This window comes from Ovis aries, chromosome 1, assembly GCF_016772045.2.
Source record: "Ovis aries strain OAR_USU_Benz2616 breed Rambouillet chromosome 1, ARS-UI_Ramb_v3.0, whole genome shotgun sequence".
NCBI classification, from domain to species: Eukaryota; Metazoa; Chordata; class Mammalia; order Artiodactyla; family Bovidae; genus Ovis; species Ovis aries.
Window position 1 is genome coordinate 150,327,128 of NC_056054.1, and position 25,464 is coordinate 150,352,591.

General features: G+C 38.9%; 1 protein-coding gene across 1 annotated transcript in view; it reads right to left on the bottom strand.

The window, feature by feature from the left end:
• GBE1 (1,4-alpha-glucan branching enzyme 1) overlaps positions 1 to 25,012 on the bottom strand; it is a 307,124-nt gene extending 282,112 nt beyond the window's left edge. The window contains exon 1 of the mRNA XM_004002835.5: positions 24,645 to 25,012. Within this exon, the coding sequence (XP_004002884.2) occupies positions 24,645 to 24,796 (152 nt within the window). The 5' untranslated portion in view covers positions 24,797 to 25,012. The remainder of the gene's footprint in view (positions 1 to 24,644) is intronic.
• Between the last annotated feature and the right edge of the window lie 452 nt (positions 25,013 to 25,464).

Below are 25,464 nucleotides of genomic sequence, written 5' to 3' on the forward strand. Positions count from 1 at the left end.
TGGTTTGCCCTGGAAACGAACAGAGATCATTCTGGCGTTTTTGAGATTGCATCCAAGTACTGTATTTCAGACTCTTTTGTTGACTGTGATAGCTACTACATTTCTTCTAAGGCAGCCTTGCCCACAGTAGTAAATTTAATGGTCATCTGAGTTAAATTCACCCATTCCAGACCATTTTAGCTTGCTGATTTCTAAAATGTCGATGTTCACTCTTGTCGTCTCCTGTTTGACCACTTCTTATTTGCCTTGACTCATGGACCGAACATTCCTGGTTTATATGCAATATTGCTCTTTAGAGCATCAGACTTCACTTCCATCACCAGTCACATCCACAACTGGGTGTTGTTTTTGCTTTGGCTCTGCCTCTTCTTTCCTTCTGGAGTTATTTCTCCAGTGATCTCTAGTAACATATTGGGCACCTAACAACGTGGGGAGTTCATCTTTCAGTGTCCTATCTTTTTTTCCTTTTCATACTGTTTATGGGGTGAGTATTCCCAAGGCAAGAATACTGAAGCGGTTTGCCATTCCCTTCTCCAGTGGACCACGTTTTGTCAGAACTCTCCACCATGACCCATCCGTCTTGGGTGGCCCTACATGGCATGGCTCATAGTTTCATTGAGTTAGACAAGGCTGTGGTCCATGTGATCAGATTGGTTAGTTTTCTGTGACTGGTTTTCAGTCTGTCTGCCCTCTGATGGAGAAGAATAAGAGGCTTATGGAATCTTCCTGATGGGAGAGACTGACTGAGGGGGAAACTAGTTCTTGTTCTGATGGGCAGGGCGGTGCTCAGTATATCTTTAATCCAATTTTCTGTTGAAGGGCAGGGCTGTGTTCCCTTCCTTCTGACCCTGCTGAGATGCCTGAACCCTCACAGACAAGTCTGGCTCAGTCTCTTGTGGGGTCACTGCTCCTTTTTCCCTGGGTCCTGATGCCCCCGAGGTTCCGTTTGTGCCCTCTAACAGTCTGTTTCCCCTGTCCAGTGTACATTCTGTGTAAGCACCGTAAGTTGGAAAGTACTAATTTAAAGCTTGGTAATAGATGAAATCACTTGAGGATAAAAACCTAGAGAAAAATTCTAACTATAATTGTGTATGTGATACTTGCTCTCTCATTCTTGAGCATCACAAAAATTGTATACCCAGGAATGTAATGCCAAGATCGCTTTATCATCCATAACTCCTTATTACCATCAATAATATTTATTGACACTTACTTCTTGCCAAGCAGTCTTCAAACAGATTATCTCACTTCAAAATTCCAATAAAGCTAATATTATAATCCCTATATTAAAGATTTTAAAAATTGAGACTAGGGAAGCTCAATAACTTATCCATGTCACATAACTAATAAGTCAGGAAGTTGACATTTGAACATAGGTCAACAAACCCAAGTCTCAGCTTTTAATTACTGCAAATCATGCACATATTGTCAGCCTATCAATTAACCAGTTTATATGTCTTGAGCAAAATACTTCATGTATTCTGTGTATATGCCCTTCAAAGTGAGAAATTTATCTAAATATTCATTATCAAGTAACTTTTCAATACTACCGTTTATCACTGAATTACTCTTATTACCTCCAAGAAGGCAATAACTGCTGCTCAAGAACAAAAATTACAGGCACATCTCCTAAAATCAAACATTCTGGCTGGTAAATACTGAGTGAGCTAATGCCTGCTGCAGGAGAGGTTGAATGTAAAAATCTAATTTTCCTTAACAGAAAAATAAAGTAGTTTACTCCGCCCATCAGCTTAGGCAACACAATAATGTGGTCACACAGATTCTGCAGCTGACTTGATGTTTACTGAGAGTGTTTTCATTATCAGCTTGAATCTTTTCCATGAGGCTTCTCAAACAGGTAAACCAATATTTCTTTGGCATGTCACCATTTGAGGACTAATTTATATATTCTACTTCTTTAGAAAAATATTTCTGCCGACTTTCTTATTTTTAACCATAAACATATACCTAAATAATATATAAATTAGGCATGGCTTTTGCTTCCTGTTTTCCCTGTTATGTGTTCACTCATGTCTGACTCTTTGCAACTCCATAGCCTATAGCCTGCCAGGCTCTTCTGTCCAGTGGATTCTCCAGGCAAGAATACTGGAGTGGGGTTGCCATTTCCTCTTCCAGGAGATCTTTCTAACCCAGGAATCAAACCTGCGTCTCCTGCATATGTAGGTGGCTTTTGCTTAAGTTTCTAAAATTTTTTTCTATAGCCCATAACAAGCAAGTAAGATTACAAACTGTATTATAGTACTTTTATTTAACCCTATACTTTTCCATGCATTTGTCTAATTCACATCTGTATTTAATTTTAGCTTCAAGAAAACGTGATATTAAATAATATTAACAGTGACTACTACTTATTTCAGTGTTTAGTATCTGACAGGCAACACGCTGACTGCCTTAAATATATCTTCCCACTAAGTTAATCCTTGGAACAACTCTGGCACATAAGTATTCTTGCCTCATTTTCACATATGAAGAAACTATGGCTCCATGAAATAAAACAGTCTCAATGCAGAGCCAAAATTTAAACCTACTCTTGCCCCCAAATCCACGTTCCTGTTTATTATGTGCACTTCCTCCCCTCTGTAAAATGTACAGACTCCTTCTGTAATAATCACTTCTACCGAGCAGCTTGCTAACATATATTTCCTTGCATTAATTTTCTCCACGGGATTACAAGAAAATAATTTCTTTCTCCAGATTTGTGAACATGTAAGTAGTAGATGCTAGATGAAAATTTAGTTGGCAAAACAAAGATTTTCTAATTGGAAATCTAAATCATGATTTGGTTGCAGTGAATTCCTGATATGTTAATTCTGTTCCACAGACAAAAGAAAAAAAAAAAAAAAAGCTCTGAGAGACATAAGGAATGTGCTTTGAAGCACAATACAACTTCTACTGAAACAATCACATGATCACTAGAATACTTGTTTATTTTAACATGGGATATTGTAGCACAATGTGAAGATTACTAGACAGAGTTAAGCACTTACAAAGAGAAATTCTACCATCTTAGATAAGCCATTGAAAGTAGCAACAGCACAGGCTCCTTAATTGTAAAGCAGAGACAAAGGCAGAAAATCAAACTTAGCTGAAAAATGTGCAAGAATGTGATTGGTAGTGATACATTTTTATGCATTACAAGCACTACAGTAAAAGGAGAAAAAAAGAGAGAGAAGAAATTCTAATTCTTATAATAAACTAAAAGACTGATTTCATTGAGAACATAGGTAAATATGGTAAATATGTTTTGGTAACTAATATGAAAGAAAGAAAATAAAGGGAAGAAAGGAAGGAAGCAAAGAAGGAAAGGAGGAAGGGAAAGAAAGAAAGGAAGGAAGAAACATGATAATCTTGGGATGGGGAAGTGGCCAATACAGTCACCAGCTTCAGGCATTCATTGGCCTTGCTACTCAAATTTTGATCCAGCAGCATCACCTGGAAACTTGTTCAAAGAGCACATTCACAGGCCCCACCCCAGACCTACTGCATCTGCATTTTAACAAGATCCACAAAAGATCCAGAGACTGGGTTCTTGGCTATTTGTATTCTTAAAGAAAGAAAGCAAAACCTCTTAACGACTAAAGCTTTCTCTTAAAATTGTCAATCCAGGCCTTGTGATGTGGCTTTTGGCTAGCGACTGCAGCAATTTTGCTTAATTACAATTCTCTTCACCCATTCCAGTATTCTTGCCTGGAGAATCCCATGGACAGAGGAGCCTTCGGGGCTACAGTCCATGGGGTGGCAAGAGTCAGATACGACTTATTGACTAAACCACCACCACCACCACAATTCTCTTCCACCTAGTGTATTTGCAGTTCACCATTGAACAGCACAGTGGGGCTAGGGGTCCCCACCCTCCACACATAGGAAAGTCAGTATATGACTTACAGCTGGCCCTCCCTATATGCAGTTTCGTTATATACAGGTTTCCTTTGTGATTTCAACAAGTCTCCAATCATGTAGTAATAGAGTATTTACTTGTGAAAGAGATCCACATGCAAGTGTACCAACGTGGCTCAAACCTGTGTTCTTCAAGAGTCTGGCGTGCGAGCTACATCACTTCAGTCATGTCCAATTCTTTGTAACCCCATGGACTGTAGCCCACCAGGCTCCCCTGTCCATGGGATTCTCCAGGCAAGAACACTAGAGTGGGTTGCCGTGCCCTTCTCCAGGGAATCTTCCTGACCCAGGGATCAAACCTGCATCTCTTATGTCTTATGCATTGGTGGGCAGGTTCTTTACCACTAGGACCACCTGGGAAGCCCCTCTTCAAGAGTCAACTGTAATTAAAAGTTAGGTGGTCTCCAACAAATGACCTGGTAGTCCATTAATTTGTTTTGTCTTTGTGAAGGGTTTTATGTTTTGTTTTGGCTTTTTAAGAACCAACATTTCTTATGAGTGGACATCAGTTAAAAAAAGGAAAACTTTTCCCTTCCATGACTTAAGTGTAAGTGTAAGTCAAGTCGCTCAGTCATGTACAACTCTTTGCGACCCCATGGACTGTAGCCTACCAGGCTCCTCTGTCCATGGGATTTTCCAGGCAATAGTATTGGAGTGGATTGCCATTTCCTTCTCCAGCGGATCTTCCCAACCCAGGGATTGAACCATGGTCTCCCACATTATAGACAGATGCTTTACTGTCTGAGCCAGCAGGGAAATCTCACAGCTTAAACCCTCCTAAATTCTCAATTGACTGACCTTGGATCATCCTGCAAACACCATCGTTCACATATATATATATAATATAAAAATGGGCTTCCCAGGTAGCACTAGTGGTAAAGAATCCTCCTGCAAATGCAGAAGGCATAAGAGAAGTGGGTTCAACCCCTGAGTTGGGAAGATTCCCCGGAGAAGGGCATGGCAAACCACTCCATTATTCTTGCCTGGAGAGTCCCAAGGACACAGGAGCCTGGCGGGCTACAGTTCACAGGGACACAAAGAGTCGGACATGACTGAAGTAACTTAGCACAGATGTACTATATAAGAGTATGTATGCTGTGTGCTAAGTCCCTTCAGGGGTGTCCAACTCTGTGTGACCCCATGGACTGTAACCCACCAGGCTCCTCTGTCCATGGGATTCTCCAAGGCAAAAATGCTGGAGTGGATTGCCATACCCTTCTCCAAGGGATCTTCCCAGCCCAGGGATCAAATCCACTTCTCCTGTGCCTCCTGCATTGGCAAGCGGGTTCTTTACCACTAGTGCCACCTGGGAAGCCCCAAATATAAGAGTATAACACTAAGTTATTAGCACCTCTTCTCAATATCACTTGACTTCTAACTGGCTGACCAGCCAGAAGATCAATTAATGGCCAAAGAACAAAATGGAAGCAGAGAAAGCAAACAGGAGGAAGGAAAACAGGATACTTGGCTCAGATAAAAAGACTCGGTTACTGTGAAAACATGGCTAATATCTAATAAGTGTATTAGGATCTCTACTCTTCATGAATTCATTCACTCAGGAAACAAAGACTTTCTTTTCTAATAGGCTCACTGGAGTGGGTTCCCATTCCCTGCTCCAAGGGATCTTCCTGACCCAGGGATTGAACCTGAGTCGCCCACATTGCAGGCAGATTCTGTACCATCTGAACCACCAGGGAAACAATAGACTCACTCAGTTCAGTTCAGTTCAGTTCAGTTCAGTCGCTCCGTCGTGACCGACTCTTTGCGACCCCATGAATCGCAGCACGCCAGGCCTCCCTGTCCATCACCATCTCCTGGAGTTCACTCAGACTCACGTCCATCGAGTCAGTGATGCCATCCAGCCATCTCATCCTCTGTCGTCCCCTTCTCCTCGTGCCCCTAATCCCTCCCAGCATTAGAGTCTTTTCCAATGCCATACACCAATTCTACTATATAGTGCCACACAGAAACATCACAAGGCAACATAAAGAAATCAAGTATAAACTATTTTCAGCCTTTCATTCTTTATAAGGATGCCTGCAGATTTCTGATGATGAGGCAACGAGGAAGATGAAAAGAAATGCCTTTGAGTCTTGTCTAAAACATTATTAAAATGAATGCTCAATTGTTGGTATGACAACCACTTGTATTCCTCCTGTCTGGAGTAAGCATTGTATTTATGGTTGATTCTTGTAAGAAAATCTAAAATGCAGTGCGTGCATGCATGCTGAGTCACTTCAGTCGTATACAACCATGTGCGACCCTATGGACTGTAGCCTGCCAGGCTCCTCTGTCCATGGGATTCTCCAGGCAAGAAAACCGAAGTGGGTTGCTATGCCCTCCTCCAGGGGATCTTCCCAACCCAGGGATCGAACCCATGTCTCTTAAGTCTCCTGCATTGGCAGGCTGGTTCTTGACTACTAGCACCACCTGGGAAGCCCCCTAAAATGCAATAAATGCTCTTAATATTTTTTCCTTCTCAGCTCTTATATGAACCTCACACACATTATTTTTCTCCAAAAAAAGAAATCATTATAATTACTTCCAGTTGAGGAAAAAAAAAAAAAAACAGTACAATGATTTCTTCCCATTCTACTCAATAAATGACTTATATGTGTCTATAACCAGGCCTCTGCTTTAATTCCCAAGAACCCTGGAACATTCAATGGTTCCAGTCTTCCCAATTTGAAGATAACAAATTTGGGGAAACTTGTGCTATTTATATTTCACCTTTCCCAGTACTTAAATTTAATGACCCCCCAAAAAAAATCTACTACTTCCTAATTTTAATCATATAGTCCTCATCATTGAAATTGAGTTTACTATTAAATGATCACAAGTCTGATGGCTTCATTGGGAAATCACAATGAACTTCTATTACATTGCCTAAAAGTGTTGGAAAATACATGCACACCCACACAATTTGTTTAAAATCTAAAAACTATTTTTTCTCTAAAAGAATCCATCACAAACAGAACTAGAAAAAATCTTAGAGAATCATTAAAGACCATGTTTGTGTGGCCCTCAAATTCACATGTCAAAACCCTAACCCCAATGTGATGGTATCAGGAGGTGGAGTTTTAGGGATGTGATTAGGTCAGGACTGTGGCGCTCTCATGAATGGGATTACTGTCTTTATAAGAAGAGATTAGAAAGAGCTTGCTTCCTCTTTCCTTCTCTCTCTGCCAGGTGAGGATACAAGGAGAAGACAGACAGCTCTAAACCAGCAAGAGTGACTTGATCTTGGCCTTTCCAGCCTCCAGAACTGTGAGAAATAAATTTCTCCTGTTGAAGCCACCCAATCTATAGTACTCTGTTATAGCAGTCCACACTGACCAAGGCAGCAATTTATCAGCCAAACCTGACTAGTCACTGAATAGAGGTCCAGGCCACTAATTATTCAGCCAATTATTCTCACACACAGACACATGCACACACACAAACACACACAAGAAAATGCTAAGAGACTGGGATTAAAAAAAAAATCAGAGAAAGTTAAAAAAAAAAAAAAATAGAGCACAGAGCCAACAAAAGTCATGTAGCAACCCAATCTGGCTGTTTATGGCTTATTCTCATTGTTACTAGGTTATAACTGAACCTTAAACAGTAAAGTAAAATAAAACCACAATGGTAATAATAAATTGCAATTAACTAACAATATATCTATATGAAAACATCGTTTTGATGTCATAAAATATTAAGTGCCTAAAATTTTAATACTATCATTGTATTTTCCGCCTGAACTTCCCATTAGTGCAAAATCGACTGCTAATAATGTATCATAGTCAGCAGCATTACAAGTTTGAGAAATATTTTGTTCAATAAAATGTTGGATTTTTTTAAGCCTAAGAAAATGTATTCAGACCTGGAATGAATCATGATGTGATCGAGCCTCGGTTGTATTTAAACGTGTAAATTCTGTTCTAAGCTTTTCCACTCCACTTGAGAAAGAGCAACGACAAGATTCCCAAATGCCAACACAGATGGAAGTTGAGAGGAACAGCAATGAATTTTAAAATGCAAACCATAACCCAAAAAAGAAGTATTCTTCCTTTCTCATTTTTAACACTATGCTGACTATCCCCCAAGAGAGGAAAATCCCCATTTTCTCTCATGTTTGTATACAGATATCAGCTCAGTGAATGGGAAAACTTTTATTTCAACTCAGACAAGACATGATATAAAAGCCATTTCTATATACACACAAATGCACACATATATATGATATATACAAATGTATAATACATATTGATAGCATGGCTAGAGTTCTCATTTTATTTTAACCCTGAATCTCTCTATACATATAATTCCTAGAATGTCTTGAAAGCCTTCATCTTATTACAAATGTTTCAAAATCTCAGTGCAAGCCATTATCAGCTAATGATAAGAGAACAATGGCTTTCTCTTATATGCCTCTGTTTACCAGACTTTCCCCATTAAAACCTAAATCCCTCAGGAGAATTTCTTTCTTACAGGATTCAGACCCAAGATAGCTTCTTCTCAGCTTAAAATGCTATCATATCTCAAGCCAAAATCAAGCCTAATTCTTGATCATTTGGGAAGGCAATCCAGGAAATTTGTTTCATTCACTTTTAGAATACCAAAGAACGTGCTGCCTATTAAGTGAAACTGTTAAGTGAAACTGAATGTCTTTTATTTATCAGTAAAACAGTCTCTTATTCTAGCATGAATACTGTTCAAGGAAATTTTGTGGATGACTTTAAAACTTCAGGTGGAAAGTTAGAATTCTATTTATTAAGAGAAGTCTGGCTTACAATCTAGAAAACTAAAACAGATCTGAAATAAAATTAAAAACAAGGTATGTTGCCCCCTTAGTAATAAAAATGAAATAATAATTGTGTGAGCCACAGCAACATCGACAAATAGAAGGCACAGTTATCTCAGCATTTGCTATGCAGTAAACACACACACAAAAAGACATTCCCAGCAAATCTATATAGAATGTTACCAGTGAAGGTGAATGAAGCCAGCAAGGATAGAAATTATTAGTGGCCTGGCTGGAAAAGCATGTTGGGCCTGAGGCAAAAGAAGTTTTTTAAATAGCAGAGTGTTCTGAAATAGAAAGCATGTTAAACAGAATTGCCCGAGGACTGTTAGGAAATGAAAAATTACGCTAACTGCATTGGGAACAGCAGCCTGATAAAAGCACAATGCACAATTACAATCTTCTTCACGAGTAGTATTAGACACGAGAAAGGTTAAGCTGTATGTGAGAAAGGTTATGCCCACCACAGGCCACTACATGATAGAAGAATTACTTTCAAACGTTTCTAGGGACCCTCCAACAACTATGGCAATAAATATTTCTATATTTCTAATATTACAGAACAAGCTGGGCTAGACCCCCAGTCAATATCTATTTGCAAAGCACCCCTGGCATGCAAACCTCTACTCTAAGCTCCATGGAAAACACTAAAAGGCAATAATGCGTTCCCTCAACATATTCTTCTCTTCTTAAATTCAAAACAGACAGCCAGCATCCCAGGGATGCTCAGTGAGTCAGCAAGTTCTGCGCAGCTACACTGTGGAAAACAGAAGTCTGAGCTAGATGGAAAATAGTATTCCACAGAGAGAATCTGACCGCTCATGAGGGCAGATACACTCATAAACAGGAATGTTTTTAGCTACTATTACAAGGGTCACTATTAAGTATGCAAAGTGAGTAGGTACAAAATGAGTGAAAAGTATGAAGGCTGAAGAAACTATCATCTAGAGGAAACTAAAGCAAGCTGTGAAGAAAGGTGCATAAAACCCAAAACATATATGTGTTCATGCACACAAACACCCACAATATTGTCATTACTTTGAAAAGTGATCAAGGACCAATCCTTCCAACCCTCTTCTCTTCTAAGTAGAGACCAACTCAGGAATAATGCAAGTCATAATGAGTCACTACACATAAGCAAGATTCTCAGGACAAGGAAATTAGGAACAGCTGTTACTTGGACTGAGTCAAAGTGAGGCTGCATATCCCAAAAGGTCTAGGACAATTAGAGCATAGAGGAGCCACCTGATCTCAGTTACTTCATCAAGAAAGACTACATTTACCTTGGTTGACCCAGGTTTTTGTTCTGTCGTGTGTGTGTGTGTGTATGTGTGTGTTGTCTGTCATGGTACGGAAGTAATGCATTTAACATATGAAAACATAACACAAATAAGCAATCACTTAAATGAAAAGGGCCAGGTGGACAAGGCATGCCAAATAATCTGGGGGAAATATGGCTACGTAAACACCCCCAGGGTTTAGTATGTGGCATATCTCCATGTTAACATTTAGGCCACCATCCATTTATCTTTTTTCAAGTATTAAAAAGAAAAAGTTACCAGTCAATAATTTCTGACTCCAAGTCTCAGGCTAAATTAAAATCTCTCCAGGTCTACTTGTTTCTGCTACCATGAACACAGGACTGATCGCATCTTTCTCCCTTCTTAATCTTCCCCTTCAGTGTCTTTTGGGTCATACCAACTCTTATCATAAAAAGCTCCTCTTTGAAATATATAACCTAAGGCTGCACTCTATAATATGGCAGTCACTACCCATATGTGGTTACTGAGCGCTCAAAATATGGTTAGTTCCAATTGAGATGTGCTATAAATGCAAAAAACACATCACATTCCAAAGACTTAGTATGAAAAACAAATGTGAAATATTTCATCAGTAATTTTTTAATGCTGAAACAGTATATTTTGAATACACTGGGTTAAATAATATATATTATAAAAATTAATTTTATATGTTTCTTTTTACCATTTTAATGTGGTGAATAGAAAATTTTAAATTACATGTATGGTTCATATTATATTTCTATTGGATAGGGCTGATCTAGATGAGACACTTATGATGGGGTCAGGCAGAGTCATTCAGTGTTCATCTGCATTTGTGCCACCTTCCTGACTGGGTGATACTCATCAAAATGTCCCTCTGACTTATTCAGGAATAGGTGTCCTTAACTTACTTAGGAACTGCCTTATTGCCTCTAAAAATAGTCCACCATCCCTTCCAAAATGGGATTATCTGCTACAAAGAAACATACCGTTATGTTATCAAATATGATTTATAAACTATTTCAGAGGCCTCAGTTCTTACACAATGTAGCAATTCTTACACAAGCACATTCTGCAACTGAACCATTTTTGCAAATAAACTTCCACTTAAAAGCAACAAAAATGTGTGAAGTCAAATTATAATTCATTATGCAGTCATCCTTCAGTATCCACACAGGAGTGGTTCCAGGACCAATTTCCCCTACTCCCTACAGATACCTAAATCCACAGATGCTCACTTCCTTTATATAAAATGGTGTAGCATGTAGCATTTGCATACAACCTATACACTTCCTCCTACACATTTTAAGCCATTTCTAGATTACTTATAATACCTAATACAACATAAATATGTAAATAGTTGTAAACACAATGTAAATGCTATGTAAATAATTGCCAGCACAAAGCAAGTTCCAAGTTTTGCTTTTTGGAACTTTCTGGAATTTTTTTATTCCCAAATATTTTGAATCATGGTTGGTTGAATCTTCAGATGTGGAACCTGCAGACTCTGAGGACCAACTGTAGCTTTAATTTAATATCTTAACTATCATATCCTGTGACTCTTTCCAAAAAACGAGTCCCTTAGACTTTGTCCACATTGAAGACTAAGTCCTCTCTTTATAAAGAAATAATTTCAGGTACTTAAGGTAATTCAAATGAACTCCTTTGCGCTATGTATTCTCCTTTCTTAATAGAACAGGACACGGTTTTGTCTTACAATGCATTTTATGCACAAATATCGTCTATAATTGTGTTTACTTATAATCTCTTCAACTAAGGGTCCCATCAAGTATGATGAGGTGTGTGCTTAGTCATGTCCAACTCTGCAACCCCATGGACTGTAGCCTGCCAGGCCCCTCTATCCATGGGGATTCTCCAAGCAAGAATACTGGAGCGGGTTGTGATTTCCTCCTCCAGGGGATCTTCCCTACACAGGGATCGAAACTGTGTCTTCTGCCACAACCCTTCCACTGCACATGGATACTTTACATCTGAGCCACCAGGGAAGCCCCTCATCAAGTAGGAAGTATATCTTTTATTTGCTCCACTATCATATAGAAAAATGCCTGGGACACAGACGATAGCAAAAATTGGTTTGTTAAATAGAAAATTAAGCCGACAAGCCTATAACTCATATATCCATGTATATCCTGGAAAAATATATGTGGAGAATAATTTTCTTTATGTGATCACCATATCTATCTTATCCTAGAGACCCCTATGCAGTGTGAAATTCATGGTAAGATGTAAGAAAAGTAACTTTGATACTAAAATAAAATCACTTTTACTGAAAATAAGTTAGAAAACCATTATAACCATTGAAATAAAAATCTGATTAACAATACTCGTATGCATGCGTGCATGCTAAAGTCAATTCAGTCTTGTCCAACTTTGTGCGACCCTATGGACTGCAGCCCTCCAGGCTCCTCTGTCCATGGGATTCTCCAGGCAAGAATACTGGAGTGGGTTGCCATGCCCTCCTCCAGGGGATCCTCCCAAACCAGGAATGGAACGCATGTCTCTTAAGTCTCCTGCATTGGTAGGTGGGTTCTTTACCACTAGCACCACCTGGGAAGCCCAATACTAGTATATATGGATTAATTATTTTCAAAAACCTAGAATATTTGCTTAAAACTAATTTGGCCCATGACAAAACTCAGTTTTGAACTAAAGATGGGACCACACCTTGTATCACTCCTCAAAATACCATCTGATTAACAGCAGCATCAACACCATCTATTCAGTTTAGTCACTCAGTCGTGTCCGACTCTTTGTGACCCCATGAACTGCAGCACGCCAGGCTTCCCTGTCCATCGCCAACTCCTGGAACTTGCTCAAACTCATATCCATCGAGTCAGTGGTGCTCATCCTCTGTCAGCCCCTTCTCCTCTTGCCTTCAATCTTTCCCAGCAAACAGGATCTTTTCTAATGAGTCAGTTTTCTGCATCAGGTGGCCAAAGTATTGGAGCTTCAGTATGTCTTTCCAATTAATATTCAAGACCGATTTCCTTTAGGAGTTACTGACTGATTTCCTTGCAGTCCAAGGGACTCAAGAGTCTTCTCCAATACCACAGTTCAAAACCATCAACTGGAAGCTTCTTAAAAGTGCAGAACCTCAGGCTCAGTGCACATAAAATGATGTTTACATGCATTGTAATAAAAATTATCATGACAATGATGATGTCTATTTATTATCTATCAACAGAGTTTTCATAAATCTCTTTTGGATGTTTAGTGCCTCAGACCCATCGTAGCTAGTAATCACTGCAGAATGTACATATTCTCAGAAGTTCCACTTTTCTGTTAAAGTGGGTAAATTTTTAGCTATCTTATTCATAAATTTTGTAAAATAAATGTACTAACAAACAAGATGTTATATTTCATCTCATAACATGTAACCAATTTGTTTGGAAACTGACATGCTCAGATTTCTGATTATTAATAGCACAATGAATCCTGATAAATATCAAAATAAATATTAAGACTGAAATAAAACCAAAGGCTAATTTCAGCCAGTAAAAAGCAACTAATCTTGGGAAATATTAATATTAGCATTACCTTTGTTAAGATTTAACAAATTCATTTCTACAAATAAGAGTATAACATAAAATTTTGGAAATTTACCTGTGATTGAAGTCAAGTAAACAGACACATTGAATGAATAAAATATTTCTCAAAGCAATATTTTAATAATACAGAACTGAAAAATATGATACTGACAAATGAGCAGGTTCTAAGTAGAAGACATGAAATAAGAAAAACTGTGAAAATTAAAATTAAGATTACAAATCCTATCTGTATAGAGTAATATCTATATGTGTTTGGAATCTAAATCAATAGGATAATGCTATAAAATGACAAAAAATATGCAAATTAAAAACCATAAAAATTCTCAAGTAACTACTTGAGGATAAATTATTATTATCTTTCATGAATTATTTTTCTCCTGCTTCCTAAAGTTTGAGGGGCTGCCATATGATAATAACCAAAAGTTAAAACAAGATCTTAGAAATAAGAAAACTGACAGGTTAATTAGTTCCCACTGCTTTTAATAATCCAGAGTATACATAAAAATTGTCATCATTTATATATTTCAGTGAGACCTAACTAAAGGCTATTTTTTTTTGATCAGGTGGCTCCCCAATATGTCTGTCAGAGTTTAAAGATGAAAGTGATTCCTTAAAAAGGAATTTTTTAAAAAATCCCTTCAAACCTTAAGCAAAAATTAAACTCAAAATGGATCAAATGTAAAATGTAAAACAATAAAACTTCTAACAGAAAACATCAGAGGAAATCTTCAGATCCTAGGGCTAGACAAAGAAATCTTACAGGTGACAGCACAAGCACAACCCACACAACAAAACAAAATCAATAAACAGATTTCATCAAAATTGTAAACTTTTATCTGTGAAAGACACTGTTAAGATGAAAAGGCAAAGTTACAGTCGAGGATAAAATACCTCCAAAACAAGTATCTGACAGTGGAATTGTATCTAGAATGTGTAAAGAAGTTTCAAAATTCAAAGGTTAAAAAAAAAAGAAAGACCAATCCAGTTAGAAAATGGACTAAAGATGGAAAGAGACATTTCACCAAAAAGGATACACAAATGGCAAATAACACTGTAAAAGACTTTCAACATCATCAACTATTAGAAAAATGCAAATTAAAACTACACTGGCCTATCACTACAAACATAATATAAAAGCTAATATTTTTTAAAGTGTTATTACCAAATGCTGGGAAGGATGCAATGAACTAGTTCCCTCATACAGTTCTGGTGGGAATACAAAATGATACAGATGCCATGACAAATAGTTGGGCAATTTCATACAAACGTAAACCTACATTTTCTATTGTTGTTGTTCAGTTGCTAGGTTACATCCAACTCTACGTGACTCCATGGACTATAGAAGAACTGTCAGGCTCCTCCATCCCTGGGATTCTCCAGGCAAGAATACTGGAGTGGGTTGCCATTTCCTTCTCCATTTGCCAAAGGACCCAACAATTATACTCCTACATAGTTCTCCCAAAGAAATGACATCCAAATATAATATATATATCTTAGCTTTACTGCAATATTTTTAATAGCCAAAAACTGGAAATAATCCTAATGTCCTTCAACAGGTAAATGGATTAACTGTGGTAAACCCATTCAACTGAATACTATTCAGTGACAAAAAGAAACAAACTACTGATATATGCAATTTGAATGGATCTCAAAGGCATATTCTGAGTGAAAAAAAAGTCAATTTCAAAGATCATGTATTCTATGATTTAATTCATATAACATTCAAAAAATGAAAAATAGTAGAGAGAGATAAAACAGATTAGTAATTGCCAGAGTTTAGGGATGGAGGGAGTGGGAGTAGTTTAACTATAAATGAATGTAGAGCTCCTTTGTGGTGATGGAATGGCTCTGTATCTTCATTGTAGTGCCAGTTATATGAATGTATACTTGTGATAAAACTGCACAGAAGTATATGTAAAGACTGTTGAAAACTAAATAAGGTCTGCAGATTGTATCGACATCAATTTCCTGGTTTTGAAACTGCAATACAGTTAAGCAACATATTACCACTGGGGCAAGCTTGGCTATTAGGACAGGAACCTGCTCTGTACAATTTTTGCAATTTCCTGTGGTCTATAATTATTTTGACATAATTTTTAAATCCAGTCTAACACAATTCACCCTGTATTTTTTACTGTCCTCTAACTCTAAAGTTACCTTAAACCTACTATAACCAACTTCAGTTTTGATAGCATTCTTATTTCTCTGTATTTCCTGCTTATGTGTTGTAGTTCTGAGTAGAGGTTTCCTTAATACTACATGGATAGCACACAGTTTTCAATAAGGGCATTTTCGGGAAGTGAAGCAAAAAGGGACTCATTCACTTCACCCACTCCTATCACTAGCAAGCGCAATTTACACAACTAAAAGAGCACTGCCAACTGAAATGGTCATACATGTAAACAAAAGCACAAATAAGCAAACAAAAATATCAAGGGTTATTAATGCTGAAAAATAAGAACTAGAGAAGGAAAAAAGCTTGGACATGACAAACATGAAATTGGTTGTGAATCTCTAGAATCCTGGAAAGATCACCAATCCTCTTGAGAAAAGACTGTAAAACAATGAAAAAGCAATGGTAACTCACACATTAGTTACTCCTGACCTCCAAATAGCAGTATAAAATGATCATGGGTAAAAGACCTATAACCTCTTAGAAAAAAAAACTAGTATGATCCCACATACATTACTGATCTATTCTGATATCAGAGAGGAATCATTATGCTGTCTTTACTAAGACAAAAAAGGAGAATCCCATTCTTCCACAAATTGCTCATTATTGCCAAAGAGGAAACACTGAACATGCCGATGATGATAAAACCTATACGTATATATCAAGTCTGTATCAGGTATGTTCTGAAGAACAAAGCATACGCATCTTAAGCTTTTAGAAGAATAGTGTGAAAGCCCATAAACTTGTATGTAGTTAGGTAACAAAAGACAATTCATAGTTTGAAGACTGAGCATGAACTAACTTATCATCTTTATAGTTCTTTTCTTCCTTTTAGGTCCACAAATACAATATTCTTCAAATAACTTAAAAATAAAGCAGATCATTTTTGAGGGAGCCCAAGAGAACTTGGAAAAATTATTAGTAACTGACAAACTCATTTCCTCTCAAAACATCCTCATATTTTTAAGAGTAAAATACCTACGAAATTTAAGAGAGAAGACAGCGGTGCTCCCCAAATCACTGCACCAGATGACAGAGGTGAAACAAATAGGTTCATCTCAGACTAAGGCAAGCACAAAGGTCTGTACATGTTCCAGGAGAAGAATTTGGAAAAATACAGATAGGGTAGAGCAAAGTGAAAGCCAAGCCCCAGAGGCTGGTGATTCTGAGGAATTTGGCTATAGACTTCTCTCCAAAGCAGAAATGCCTGGATTCTGCTCAGAAAGATTTGTACACAGATATGATATGGGGGAACTATAGCACGATCTCACTGGGACATTTCATGTTTAGCCAGATATGGTCTCCTCACTAGAGCAAAGGAAAGAGCTGAGGGAAGTTGTGATAGATGAGGTCAAAGGCATTTCTCAGGAGAATATGTGTGCAATGGAAAGCCCATTGATTCTGCAGGCTCACGTTCAGCTAAGGATGGCCATGACATGGGACAGCTCTAGTTAATAAGTTGCAAACTCAAAGAATGAGATGGAGTTTACAGGTAAACTAACACATCCTTGGCTAAAATGGACGCAGTGAGTTGGTTTGTATTCCTGCTAGGAAGATAGGTATGGTCTCAAGATATGCCCAGCCATCTTCTAAGAGTAAAAATAAAAACCATATGCTAAAGATAGTAGAGCGGAAAGATAAATGACAAATCAATGCTCAGAACCAAATCACTTACCTTCACTTTCTTTCTGAGAAATATAAACCTCTATGTCCATAAGTCACAGTTTATAGGATTTTCTGTTCTTTGAGGGCATGTTTGATTTCTGTTACATATACCTAAATACGTAACTGATTTGATCACATTCAGTAATAGGGAATGTACTTGTATTATGCAGTTATTCATAATGAAATACTACCTGTGACTAGTTGCTTATCATTTATGAAAATAAAAATAAATTACATTGATGATATTGAGTAACATATGAGTTTATTAGTAAAAGAAATATTTCTCACTTGCTAAATATTTGAAAAACTTTAAGGTTACATATATAAGAAATATATATGCAGACTTGGTTTCTGATTATCACATTTTGGATTATCACCTACAGGATATACCCAGAAACCATCTAATGACAATTTATTCCTCAATGGATCTACTAAAACACACATGAATATTTCATTCCTTTGTTTTATGTATCATACCACAAATTCAAACATACTGAAAATAACTGAAATCATCAGATAAAAAAAGAGAGGATAAGATAGACAAGGTAAGACATGGAATTTAAATTTTTTCTTATTAATAGATTATAAATTCAGACTCCACTAGATTATTCTTTTATTTGCAGAATTTTAAGCTGCTATTATATATATTTTCCTACTTATTTTCAAAGTTGTTTCTGCTATTAGTAAACTTGGTATGACCATTCCTCCAAGCGTCCAGAGTTCAGGAGGAAGAAATTCCCTGCAGCTGACTGATGCCCAAGAATATGAACACTGAGCAGTCACATGAAAGAAGACAAAAAACAGAAAAGGAAGATCAAGAGAAGAGTGACTTTAGGTTTCTACAGTCAAGCATTTACCTCACTCAATAAAGGGAGCTTTGTGCTCATTATATCCCAGCACTCATCTTGCCTTCAGCTTGTAGTAAACTGGCAATTGCTTTATGATTTTGTCTCCAAGTTAGGGATCAAAGTTTAAACATACTCTTTTCTTTCTCCATTAGATGATGATTAAAACTACCACCTCCTCACCTCATTCACACAATTGCACTGTTGGTAAAGAGAAGGCTTAAAGTAAAGATGCTGTTAAGCAGCAAAGAGCTGTGAGGAATTTCTGGTCAGGTTTTTCATCTGATGGTTAATTTCAGGACATAGGATTAAAGAAGCTTATCTTTACATATATTCCTCGTTCTCAAGACACCCCTATGAGGTGGGAGCAATTCATATTTTTCTGAGAGAGAAACTAAGATTCACAGAGGTTGACTAATTTGCCCTTGAGTTTGAAGCTATTTAGCATTCATGACAGCTAAAATTCCAACTTCATTTTGCTCTTGCACTTTGCAACATGGACACTCTGCCATATATTCATTTTTTTTTTCCATATTCCATGTGAAGAAACTAAATTTAGGATCTAAGTTATTATGATCTTTTAAACAATAGAAATCACTACATTAGGATAGTCACTATAACTTAATGCCAATTGCACAATAAACTAGTGAATGTAAATTGTATAACGTATGTCTGATGTGGATTGTTGCCTTCTTTCGATATACTGGGCTCCTGTTACCCTAAACACAAAACAGAATAGGGTTGATTTTGGATTTAAGATAAAAAAAACCTGGACTCAAAACAGTAGTGAGCCTCTACTGATAAGTGGACATCAATACAAAAAGAGAATCTACTCTTCAGTGAAATAATAAAGTCACATTAGAATGAAAGCCACCTGATAGCAGCAGTTCTCTCCAATGAAAACACTCATGTTTTCCTTTAATATCTCTATATGCATAATTCAAGTGGAGCACATGCTTTTAAAATACAAGCAGCATGATATGCTTATCAATCTAAAACAATAGCACATTTCACAGGGTCTGTGTTATTATCTCAGTGATTAACTGGGGTCAGCCTGGTGGGAGCCAAACTGAATCCTCTGACATGTTATCACTGAGTCGTCTCTCAAGAGATGGTGCAGCAGTCATTCTCAAGAGATGGTGCAGCAGGCTTTAGTTTAGAGCCTAAACTAGACCAAATGCTCCATGGAGTCATTTTAAGGCACTTTGAAAATGAGAAGAGGTCAGAGCCTCTTGCCCATCACTATAAAGAATTCAGGAGTGACTCTGGAGTTGGTACAGATCTTCCTGCAAAGAACAAAGGAATCTACTATCAGTACAGAAGAGCAGGCCAGGTACAACTGGTAATTTTTTGATTCTTTTTTGCCTTCTAGAATATGGACATCTACAACTTGGCTAGACACTGAGAGAAAAGTGCGCCATTCAGCTACAATATAAGATTCCTGCACTGTGAGAATCAATTTTTGGTGTGGCTGCTGATATACAAACTCTAATCTATATTCTAATTCTGATTAGACACCAGTGTAAAAGTTATTTTCATTTTTAACAAAATAGGGATGTTCACTGTAATTGTGATACTTAACACAGTTGGGCTCACAAAAACCTCCTCCCATTCTTGAGCATGCAATTTGACCTGAGGCTCTCTTTAAACTGAATATTCCTTCAGTGATTAAACCCATAGTCTCTGTGGAGTATGGAAATATCTAATTAATAACAAGTTTCTTTATTTTCTCTGGTTATTTTTAGCTTTTTACTTGAACATACATTCCTTTACCCTAGACACATAACTCCTGGTAACTACCCCTTCTTTTCTGTCCATCCATCCTAGCTAATCTTTCTAGCTTAAAGTGAGCTGACCTGAGACTTACTGGTGTAGAAAAGAGAAAAACAAATGCAGAAGACATTCATTCGTTCATTCAAATACTATACTGTTTCCTACAGGCCATTTTTACAGTCTGAGAATATAACAGTGAGTCAAGAATACGGACAACGTACCCACCCACAGGAGCAAATAATGTAGTGGGAGACACAAAAGAGCAAAAACACAACTGGATTACAGCGGATGATCATCCTTACAATGCAGGTTTCCAAGGTGGTAGGTAAGAGGTGGGAAGAAGGTTTGAGGATGAGAAGAGGTCAGGAGAGGCGTGTAATTCATCTCTAGCCTGTGTCGTCAAGCACGTTCAGGCACTAACAAGACAGAAGCAAAGTATGCAGCAAGCAGAGGAAATAAACTACTAGAGCCATAGCCAGACCCACGGCTAGACCAAAACATGGTCTCGTGTCCAGGACAGAACAAAGTTCCGGAAAACTTCAAAGTGATATTCTTTAGACATTTGGTAACGATCTATTCAAGTTATTCTAGTGATATTTTGGTGCCCCTTATAGAATAGTTTGCAGACATCCCAGCTGCCTGTTTACATTGAGCCCCATTCTGATTAGATGGTACAGAGTGAGAAGGAGGGTACATGGATGCTAAAAAAGTCAACAGAGACCAGATAATAGTCTTCTAGGTCATGAGAAACAGACCACACTATACTGTAAGAGCCATGGAACTGTTGAGAAGATTTCAAAAGACAGAACAACTGTGAGCTGTTTTTATAAACCAGGTTAGAGATACTAGCAACTTGAGTATGAGGACAGCAGTAGGAATACAGTGCCACATATACTTGAAAGTAACTAGGAGCTACTGTTGATTAGACTTGGAGACAAAAAGGAAAAGGGGAGAGGACTAATTAATACCATACATGGAGACAGGGTATAAAAGGATAATCAGGCTTGGGATGAAAAACCCTAAGTTCAGTTTTATATACACTGAGTATTACACTTAGAGTACATCAAAATACAGATACTGAGAGTAAGACCAGAAGACTAAGACCAGGGGAGATTTAGGGTGAAAACAGATATGGGCAGCCTCTGTACACAGATGGAATTCTTGGGATGGATGAGAATGCCTAGGGAAAGTATGCATCATAAAATAGAAATACACAAAGGAACGAAACAAAGAGCCCTGAGAATCTCTTATATTAATAATCTGAAAGAGGCTAAGGAGAAACCACTAGAGATAATAGAAGAAGAGCAAAAGCTATAGTATCATGGCTTCAAGGCTCTAATAAGTGGTCCAAAATGTCCAATACTAGAGATAAAGAAATATGTGCTAAATTACCAAGAAGTCTTTTTTTATGAACTGGTTGAAACAGTTTCAGTAAAGAAAGATTAATTCCAGCTACAGCGAGTCATGAGAACAACTCATCACTGGGCCAGATCTCAGGTTCTTCATGTGTAAAACAGGAAAGACAAAAAATGCACCCACTCTTCCTGCCTTGTAGTTCTGTTCTAAGGATTCAATACTATAATATATATAAAAGTTACTATCTAAACTTAAACAGAGGATATAGACAAGTATTACTGCAACTAGGTTGTTCATCCTGCTGTTCATAAATGTGTTTTCTGTTCCACCCACACCGATGAGAAGTCACATTTGACTTACACTGGCCAATATATGAATCAGCCGAAGTAGCTGAGTGCTAGGGAAAAGCTGTAAGAAAACAGTGCATAGTTCAACATGTTCTCTGTTCCTTGCCACTGACACTGTAGAAACATGTTTCAAAATGAAGGCTTCATCAGCCTAGATCCTTGAATGACTGCCATGAGGAGAGCCTGACTCATGCTGGCATGTAACACGGGAACAATTAAACATTGTTTTAAAGCACTAAGATGTTTGAATTATGATACAGCAACTAACTGCCATATAAATAACAGGGGAAAAAAAAAAAAGGGCAGAAAGCCAAAAGGAAAATCCTATCTTAGAAGGTAATCAATGAGACATCATACAGCCTATCACAGAAAATAATGTCTAATTTTTATTTTATGGCACAGAGTACTTCACTAATTATCACACTTGATTTAAAATTCTTATAGTTACAGAAAAGGTAAGCAAGAACAAATGTATATTGAGGACTTTCTAATGAAGATACGGCCATTGGGGAAGAATAAGACAGTCCATCAGTGAAAAACTGCCTCCACCATCATTGTTATACTGGTGTTATCTGCACTCTAAATTTTCTTTACTGCTTAGTAAGCAAACTTTGCACCTATGTTTGGTTGTATATTTGTGTTAGGCCAAAGATACACTGCCTGAGTGGATGATTAGAAATGAACAGAAAACAGGAATAGTAACCAGGACCAAACTTTATAAAGGAGAAATTATTTATTCTTCAAATGCTAAAAGTTAAAGTTACTGCTGCCAAACACTGAATTACTATTTGATATGCCTAAATGGAACAAGTGTGCTGGAAAATGGCAATTACTCAGAACCAAGGCCAGAAGTAGAATTCAGGTCAGAGTGAGGCACAAGGACCCATTGGACCAGCTTTTTCATCAAGAACACTGGACTGCCCCCACGTCTTTATTCTGGCCTTTGTCCCTCTCATTAGTTCTGACAAACCATGAAAGCAGATCAAAACTGCTTCAATCCCAATGGAGTTGAAGTGAAAGAACATTAAAGAAACACTTAGGGATGTTTATCTATGTGTTTTTTTTTTTTTTTAACAGAGAAAGAAACATAGACAAAACATTTCCATATCTCTTCTTTTAGAAATGTCTTATGTGTCATTTTACAAAGCATTTAAGAAAATTAGCGTCATTATTAATAAGAACATCAAAAAAATCTGACCATCATCTTTTGCTCTATTTCTAAATCATATCTAATCTTATAAAACAATGATAATTACATACTCGATTTCTCTGAAAGCACTACTGCAAAAACGGAAGGCAATTCACAAGGTTGTTCCCCAAATGGCTTATATAAAGGCCCAACATCTGATTAACTGAGCAACAACTCAAGGTGACTCCTTTGAGTCTCACCGCATTAGGGCCCTCCCAGGTGGCGCTAGTGTTAAAGACCCCACCTGACAATGAAGGAGACATAGGACACATGGGTTCCATCACTGGGTCAGGAATATCCCTTGGAGGAGGGCATGGCAACCCACTCCAGTATTGTTACCTGGAGAGTTCCATGGACAGAGAAGTGTCGCAGGCTACAGTCCACAGGGTCGCACAGAGTCAGACACTATTGAAGCGATTTAGCAGGCACCCATGCATTAGGCTATACAAGCTCTGGAATAAAGTGTATTCAACTCTGTGTCCCTTACTTTTTGTTCCTAAGAAAGTGAAATTGCTCTGTCCTGTCCGACTCTTTGTGATTTCACGGACTGTAGACTGCCAGGCTCCTTCATCAATGGGCTTTTCCAGGCAAGAATACTGGAGTTGGTTGCCATTTCCTGCTCCAGGGGCTCTTCCCAACCCAGGGATGGATCCTGGGTCTCCCACATTGCAGGCAGACTCCTTACCGTCTTAGCCTAAGGGACCCTGAGTTGCTGAATAAGTGACAGTGCCAGGTCATCAACCTAAGACTTTCTTTTCCAAACACCAATCAATTGTGTTTCATTACCCCCAATGCTGCTTCTTGCTACCAACTACTATTAAGTAAGTATTCTACTTGAAAATATGACTAGGTATACTCTTGCCATGGTAGTTTTGAAGTGCCTCTGCTAAAAGGGCAGAAACCATTAAATCACAATGTGCTTATCTCACAAATATAACTACTATAACAACTATTTTAGTCTTAAAAATTATACCTTTTAAGTTGAGCTGACTACTGGAATTATTATCTCACCAACTTTAAAATAAGAGGAGATAAGCTAAAAGTATACTAAATCGGCATCTAGAAGTTGGCTTTCCTTGACGTTCTCCATCTTCAGGATGACAATGCCAAACACGGATTAAGAGGGTTAAAAAAAAAAGGCGGGGCCAAGATGACCAAGATACATTTAATCTTCTCTGAGAGGAGCAATATTAACAACGGGGTGGGGTGGGGGGAGTGGGGAAGCTGCCTGAAAGAATCTTATTGGATGTAAAGTCACAATATTGGCTATTAAATAAACGAGAAAGTTTTTAAAGCGCAGTTACACAGGCCGGGTGTTTACACGCTAATTCACAGGACCACCCTGGTGCACTGAAGAATCATTAAACCTGCAGTGCCACGTTTAATTAAACGCGCGGGCTGGCACCCAAAGCACACACCCAGCAGCGCAAAACCGCCGATTCGAAAGGAAGAGACAGGGATGAGTAAAGTTTATTCAGCGCTTCTGCTTCTAGGCCGGCGGTAAGAGTTGTCAACCCACAACTCCGGAAGCTGCTGAACCCAATTACTGGACTCAACCCGTCGCCCACGCTCAGAAGCTGCAACCCACCAAGGTGTGGGGCGGGGCCGGCGGGGGTGGAGCCGACGAGGGGCGGGGCCCGCAGGGGAGCCCAGAAGACGGGCTTCCTGGTTCAGAGGCGTGGCGGGGGGTGGGGGGGGGGGTCATGGGGGGATGGGGGAGAGCGCCAAGTTCGGGGGCGGTACCTGCGCTGGAAGTCCGGAGCGTAGGGCTTCAGGTACGGGTCTGTCTCTAGAAGGCGGGCTAGTTCGGGCACGTCCGCCAGAGCGGCGGCTAGCGCCTCCTCAGAGCATTCGGTCCCAGCCGCCTCAGCCGGGGGACCTGCCGGAGCCGCCATCTTCCGCCGCAGCCCGAGTAGCCGAGACCCGAGAGGGTCGAGTGGAGCCGGAGCGGCCGCAGGAGCTTTAGCCAGGAGGAAAGCGGCGAGAGAGGAGCCAGAGGACGCCTGGGCGAGCCGAGGCGAACTGTGGAAGCCCAGGGCCCTTTATAGCCGCATGGGACGGCCTCCTGTCCCCCGTCTCCCCCCGCCGGCGGGGAGGAGCGGGGCCGGAGTGATCCCCAGACGCACGTCCCGCGAGGGGAGGAGACGCCCAGACAGGCCCCTCCGCCTACTCACGCGGCTCCCACCTGGAGGCCGTGGAGACCTGCCCTTTTCCTCCCTCAGCGGCTCCGCCGGGGGTCCTGGCAGACCTTGACCCACTCTGACCTCATTCTTAGCTCCGCAGCAGCAGAGCACCCCCGCCTCCCGCCCCTCTGCTTTTCTTTTTTCAACAACTCTCACAGGCAGCCTACCTTCCAGATGGATGTATGGGTTTGGGAAGGAACTTTTTCTCTTGAGAGTTTTTTATTGTTAGCTGAGTGTTTCAGACAGTTCAAGAATTCACTGTGAGGGGAACAGTGAAGTATCTGTTTTCTCCCAGAACAGTCAAGGGATAGAACAATACCGCTGAAAAAAATCTTCGTATCGCTTCTTGAGCAGTACTCTCCTCGGTTTTCACTGTCGAG